Genomic DNA, 6720 nt, shown 5'->3' on the forward strand with positions numbered 1-6720 from the left:
TGTTGTGGTGACCCCCAACCATAAAATTATTTTTGTTGCTACTTCATCACGGTTATTTTGCTGCTGTGATGAATCGGGCGGCCTCTGTGAAAGGGTCGTTCAAGCCCCAAAGGGGTTGCGACCCACAGGCTGAGAACCGCTACCCCCTAGGCCAACAGTCCTCAGCTTAGGGTTTTTTTGTTTTTTTTTTGAGAGGCTGTAGGGTGGGTGGGAAAGAGTTTTTCTGAAGCATGGTAACCGCTTGACTTTGTTTTTAAAAGTCTCCACAAGCACAGGGCATGGTGGGCACCCAGGCTACGTGTCCCGTGTGGCAAGTATTAGGGAGAAGTTGATCTGCAAGTACCGGTGGGTAGCCCATTCCCAGGTGGGCCCATAGACCTCACGGGTTAACCCCTCCCAGCGACTGCCTTGTGAGGATGAGGCTCTGGGGTCTTGCAGACCAGAGCTGGTGCAGCCGGCTCTCCGCCTCGCCATGGTTCCCGTTCTACAGGTGAGCGAACCGAGCCCCCAGAGAGCCAGGCCACTGGGCCCCGGCCCCGTAGCTGCGCCAGGGACACAACTGGGCCTGGAAACCAGCTCTGCGTGATGCCGCCGTCCCGGGGCTGCGCCTCGGGTGTCTCAGCGGCCCCCCGCGTTGTGTCCTTGCAGGGTTCGAGTTCTTCGAGGCCAGCGCCAAGGAGAACGTCAACGTGAAGCAGGTCTTCGAGCGCCTCGTGGACGTCATCTGCGAGAAGATGAACGAGGCCCTGGAGCCCGGCTCCGGCCAGGGCAGCAACGGGAAAGGACCGGCCCCGGGGGACGCGCCAGCCCCCCAGCCCAGCGGCTGCAGCTGCTAGAGATAACCCCACCCACCCACCCCAGCTGTCCCCCTGCTGCCTTGGCGGGGGCTTTGACTGTGACTCGGGTCACAAGGGCTGTCCCCAAGCCCAGGGCGCCCCTCCACTCCCGTCAGCTGCCCCACCGCCCTGCATGGTCACCCCTTGTCAAGGCCGCCTGCCTGCCCAAGCAGCCCCTCGCCCCCCCATCAGAGCCGCAGACCCTGGGACTCTGCCCTGCAGGCCGAGCCTGGGGGTGACCATGTGCACAAGCTTGCTGGCTCTGGAGCATGGCAGCTGGGTGACTGGGTAGCAGAGGCGTCCACTGGGTGGAGCGGCGGCCGCAGTGTCTTCTGGGTTAGAAACATTTTCCGAGGCTCACACGGTGCTGAGTGAGCTTCAAGGGGGTCCCTCTTTGCCCACCTAGGAGTGGGTGTGGAAGACAGTCCCTCAGCTTTCTCAGGGCGCCCTGGCCTGGGCCCCAACCACCACCTCAGCTCCCCAGGCTCAGGGCATGGTGGTGACCTGGCCTCCACCGACCTCTCCCTCTGGCCTGCAGCCCCTCTGCAGAGAAAGCCGCATGCCAACCGCTTTGCCTGGTGGAAAGGGACCAGAGTCAGCTACGCCCTTCACTTCAGGAACCCCAGAAGTGCCTTTCTGAGCTTCCCCATAGGCCCCGGCCCCCACGGCCCTGGCATTGTCTCTGCTCCTACTGGTGTGGATTCACAGGGCCCTGGGGCAGCTTGCAGGCCTGGCAGAGAGGCCCCAGCTCCCCACACTCCTGGCAGGGGCCCCTTGCCAGGAGATGCCAACAGCCAGGAGACTGGGCCGCCTGCCCAGGCCTGCCTTCCTCCCTCCCCAGGTCCCTCCTGGCTGGGCCGGTTTGAGGCAAGGTCTTTCCAAATCTCACATCCTGCCAGAACCGGAGATTGAGCAATGTTACCGCGGCTTGCCCTTACTGGAGACTGATGCAAGGACATGGGCTTCTCCCACTGGAGGACCCTTGAAGATCTAGTGCCCATGCCCTGCCATCAACAGGGCCCCGCGAAGGGATGTTTGGTGTGCATGGTGGGGCCACGTCGCAAGGCCGTGCTGAGGATGAGGCCCAGCCAGAGGGACGAGGAGGGCGTTGATAGCCCTGGCACTCCATGGATGCAGCTCTGGAGGGTCAGGAGCCCTGTACCCATGGGGGTTGGGCAATGAGTGACCCTGGTTTGGGGGAATTCATGAGGGGGCCCCAGCTGTCAACCAGAGTCAGAGGTTAGGCGTAGTTTGGGGGGGGGGTGTCTATGTCTTGACCCCCAGCTCAGCCGTCTGTCTTTGTGTTCCCACTTCCCTGACGTCCACTCCCAGGTGGTGGCCATTTTCCCAGCCACAGTAGCCAATATGGCTCCCTCCGGGTGGTGGCTTCAAAGAGCTCAAGCCACCACCTCTTGCTTGGTGGGGAAGGCCAAGTTCAACATAGCTCTTGCCCGATGGAAGAGTCCCTCAGGGACCGCCCTCTAGTCCATTCTGGCTCTTAATGACCCTACGGGGCAGGGTAGGACTCCCCCTGTGGGTTTCTGAAACAGCCACTCCTGGTGGCCATGGACAACCTCGTCTTTCTGCGGAATGGCTGGTTTATTCAAACTCTGACTTTGGGGTTTGCCGTCCAAAGCGTGACCCACTGTGCCACCGGGGCTCCCTGGGTGGTGCAAATTGTGACTGTGCCTCGTTGCTAACTAAGAGGCCGGAGGTCCACCCGGAGGCACCATGCGGAAAAGGGCCTGGCTTTCTGCTTCTGAGAGACATGCTACTGATGACCGCGGAGCTCAGCCGTATCAGGACACACGGGGCTGCCTGACCCAATGGCAACTGGTTCAAGAGGTGGTTTGGATTTGTTTGGTTTTTTTGCCTTTGTATCATCTCCACTGTCAGTGAAGGAGCCACCGTGACACAAGGAGCCAAGTGCCAATCGCCAAGTTCAGCTGCACCAACCGCTGCTCTACGGGAGCAAGATGAGTCTGCCTGCTCCCAGAAAGATGGGCATGCCCCAACCCTGTGGAGCAGTTCTCTGTCCCACGGGATCTCTCGAGTCAGAATCCTGGTTGGTTTTGGGGGGTGGCTTTGAGCTGCCATCAAGCTGGCTCGATGGTGACCCACACACCTGCTGACAGGAAGCACCTTCCACATGCTCCGTGGTCCATCCGACTGATGTCATGTGTAGCGTCTTTGTTGGGTTTTTTTTCCCACCCTTTATTCCTCGTCCGACTCTCCCTACTCTCAGGAACGCTGCGGAAACCTGTTCAGCAATATAGCAACCCACAGCCCCCACTGCCAGGCGGGCTGTGCCGTGCATTGCAGTACACCAGGCGAAGCTGGAACTCGGTCTTCCAAATGGAAGGGGGAGAGGCTCTAGGTCAAATTGTTTCTAGTGGACCCCACTCGCCCTTTGTACTCGAATTCAATGAATGACCTGGAAAACTCAAAGTGAGGGTATCGGAACAGCTAGGGAAGCAACCACAACTTTTAGTTGCTAAAGCATGAAAACCAAAGTAGGCTTAAAACAAAAAAGGCTTCCTGAGATACAGCGTGGCTTGGCAAGATTCTATCTGCCAGTCTTTTCCCTAAGTTGCTTCCAGGAAAAAGAGAGAACTTTTTTTTACACGGGGCTATGTGTATGCCTGTGTGATGAAAACCAGCTTTGGCTGCTGCTTGTATCTGGCCTAGCCTAAGATGGTTGTTTACAAGACTTTAAGACCAACATTTCTCCTAAAAGTAATACAAGTTTTTGTTTTCTGGGAGGGAGGAGGGAGGGGTGGGGAGTTCTTCCTAAAGGTGGTTTCAGAGGATCTGAGACTGATGTCCCGGCAGATCCCTGGGAGGATGGAACCTCACAGTTTACAGACGGGAAGCAACCCCAAGACCACGTGACCCAACCTGCCCAACTCTGGGGGGCTGGGTAGGTAGCTGCCTGACGCCCTCCTGATCGCTCTGGTTGAGCGTCATCCCCAGGCAGGTCGGGTGGGCATTGGCCACTGCCGTGGTGGTTCAGGCTCCACCATTTTTCTCTTGGGCTTCTCCCAGATCACAGTTTTACTCCATTTAGAAACAGCTGACGTTTGGTCTGAATGTCAAGGTGCTCATCTGCTTCTGTTTACTCCTTGGCCAGCCCTGAAACACACTGTGCACGGAGCCAGGGGGCGGTCTGGTAACCCTTCCGGTGTCCACCGTTCCCCCCTGCCCCGTTCGCAGAGTCATACACTTTGCTGAGAGAAATGAAAGCTGTCGGACTGAAGTGTGCGCGTCGTCTTTGACTTCCATTAGCCAAGTCGGGTTTCCGGGAAGATGGTGGTGCATGCCAGCCTGCTGCATAGTCGGGATGGTCGCTTGAGGACGGGGCAGAACCAGCATAGGCTCAGGCGTGGCGTTGCCTCATGGCCTTGACTCTGGAGAGCTCAGCTGTGTAGGGAGACCCAAGAAAGTCTGTGCTTCCCACGCCTGAGTCAGATCTGCCCCAAGTTCGCCATGGTTACCGAATTCCCGAGGCCCAGGCCTAAGTCCTCCCCACAGCGCTCCAGGCCTGGTCTTGTCTGCCCCGTCACTTCCCCAGTCTAGTCTCCCTACTTTCCCCTCAAAACTCCACCCATATCGATCTCACCGTGGCTTCGATACATCAGGTCCTGGCCTCTGGGCCTTTGCACTGGCTATTCCCATTGGCCTGGAGCACTCCCCTCACCGCCTTTGCAGGCCTTTTGTGACCCTCTCTGTTTAGGACTGTGACACCACGCCATCCCTCCCAGCCTCCGCCCAGGTCACAGTCCTGAGACAAGGCCCAGGCTCAGATAGTTTGAGAAAGTGCACAGGTGGCTCTACTGTACAGCCAGGTATGACAGGAAGTGGGGGAGAGGGGAGCAAGTTCTAGGACCGCAGAGAGCAGCTGGCTCATCCAGAATGCGACGTTCCTCGGCACGTCACAGGAGATGGAGGCAGAACCCGGCGCAGAGGTTCTTCAACGTGTGTCCCCAGACAGCGGATCCCATCACCCAGGGCCTTGTTAGGATGGCAGATTCTTGGACACCACTCCAACAAAAACAAAAAACTCGCATCAAGTTGCTTCCAACACAGTGATTGTGTTAGTCCGGGTAGACTAGAGAAACAAATCCACTGAAACTCATATGTGTATAAGAAAGAGTTTTAGATAAAGGGTAATTCTACATTAAGAAAGCATCCCAGGCCAGTCCAAACCCCTAAGTCCGATATTAGCTCATATGTCCAGTACCAATCTATAAAGTCCTCTTCAGACTCAAGAAACACATGCAATGATGCCGAATGCAGGACGGTCACAGGCAGTGGGTGGAAAGTCTTTGGATCCAGTGGTGGTGTAAGCATCTCAGTGCCGGCAGAGGTCTGGCTGCATCAAGATGGGGCCATGTGGCGTCTCCAGCTCATGATACTAGCGTAGTTCCATGTGTCTTGTCAGCTGCATTGTCTCCCAGGGAGTGAGCCAAGAGAGAGAGAGAGAGAGAGAGAGAATCCCACCTCCAAGAAGGAATACAGGATTTCCCAGAAAGCCACACCCACACAGAGGTCTCATAGGTTATATCTTGATTGACAGGCCAGACTCCACCCCTTCAGTCATAATCCTCTCAAATTGACACCAAGTTATGTAACAACCACAGCGATCCTATAGGACAGAGGAGAATTACTCCTTTGGGTTTCTGAGCCCGTAGAACTTCCTAGGAGCAGAAAGCTTCTCCTCCTGCAGATCAACTGGTGGGTAGCCCACTACACCACCAACATGCTAGGTTACTCCCGCCCCAAGGCCTACCCAATCAGAAGCTTTACAGGTGAGGCCCAGTCACCTGCATTTTAACCAACCCTCCGGGGGATTCTAATGCGGGGTCCCCTTTGAGAATTACTAGACTATGAAAGGGACCTCAGGAGAGGTGACAACCAAACATGATGTGTGCACCTAGGGAGTCCCAATTCAAAGGAGGAGGAACACATCGTTGAGTCCATTGGGAAAATGCAGTGATAGCCGTTGTCTTGCATGTGATAATGGCATTCTGGTGCTCACTCAGCACACACGTTATTAGAGGTGTAATCTGCCATGCGGAAGGGGAAATGAGGCCCTCCCGGGGGTTTGTTAGCACACATTCTCCGGAGAGGAAAAGGGAAGAGAGGGAACAAAAGCCCCTGGGGATTGTTCATCCTGCTGGTGGACCTGTAGGACGCGGTTAGGTGCCTTCTCTCGGCTTCTGTGAATGGTTTAGGTCACAAAGCTCCCTGAGGACGAAGGCTAGTGCCACGACATCCCAGGGGTTAGCAGGTAAGAAGGGCTCACGTGACGAAACAAGGAATCTGGGTGGACAGGGCTTCCGGAGGGTTTTATTGTCAGCTGCCCTTTGCCAGGAGAGCCCAGAAACATACACATTTGAGTCAACTCCACAGCAGGCGACTCCCTCTGCCCAGTGCCCTGTGCTTCCAGGCTGCATCGTCAGCCCAGCTTGGCAAACAGCAGCCACGTAGCAAGAATTCCTGGTACCTGAAACGGGAGAAGGGAGAAACATTGAACCAACTCCCGGCATTTCCAAACCAGGATTAAGGCAGAGATCCGAGTCGGGGGAGATGGACAGTTCCCTGCTCCAGAAGACCAAGAGCTCTTTAGCCTTCAGGATCGTAGCGGTAGGGGGAGAGTAGATCCTTTATCATCATTCAGATTAGCCATTTGGTTCCCTCAGATCTTTCCTCTACGTTCTTCTATTCTTTCTTTTATTTCTTCTATACCCTGCTCTCCAGCTTCCTGTTGAGTTTGGCCAATGGGATTTATTTCTTCTATACCCTGCTCTCCAGCTTCCTGTTGAGTTTGGCCAATGGGATTGACCAGCAAGACACTGGAGGGCAGGAGGAGGGACAGCTTAGA

At 56.0% G+C, this 6720-nt stretch overlaps 2 protein-coding genes across 3 annotated transcripts in view; one reads left to right on the plus strand and one right to left on the minus strand.

The window, feature by feature from the left end:
* RAB3D (RAB3D, member RAS oncogene family) overlaps positions 1–4092 on the plus strand; it is an 18852-nt gene extending 14760 nt beyond the window's left edge. The window contains exon 5 of the mRNA XM_004716793.3: positions 649–4092. Coding sequence (XP_004716850.1) covers positions 649–836 — 188 coding nt within the window. The 3' untranslated portion in view covers positions 837–4092. The remainder of the gene's footprint in view (positions 1–648) is intronic.
* A 2073-nt stretch (positions 4093–6165) lies between these two features.
* The window catches only part of TSPAN16 (tetraspanin 16), a 23438-nt gene continuing 22883 nt past the window's right edge, over positions 6166–6720 (minus strand). For both annotated transcript variants that reach the window (XM_013008383.2, XM_004716825.2), the window contains one exon: positions 6166–6342. In XM_013008383.2, coding sequence (XP_012863837.1) covers positions 6295–6342 — 48 coding nt within the window. In that variant the 3' untranslated portion in view covers positions 6166–6294. The remainder of the gene's footprint in view (positions 6343–6720) is intronic.

This window comes from Echinops telfairi, unplaced genomic scaffold (assembly GCF_000313985.2).
Source record: "Echinops telfairi isolate 266 unplaced genomic scaffold, ASM31398v2 ScPeMD7_36;HRSCAF=134, whole genome shotgun sequence".
Taxonomy (NCBI): domain Eukaryota; kingdom Metazoa; phylum Chordata; class Mammalia; order Afrosoricida; family Tenrecidae; genus Echinops; species Echinops telfairi.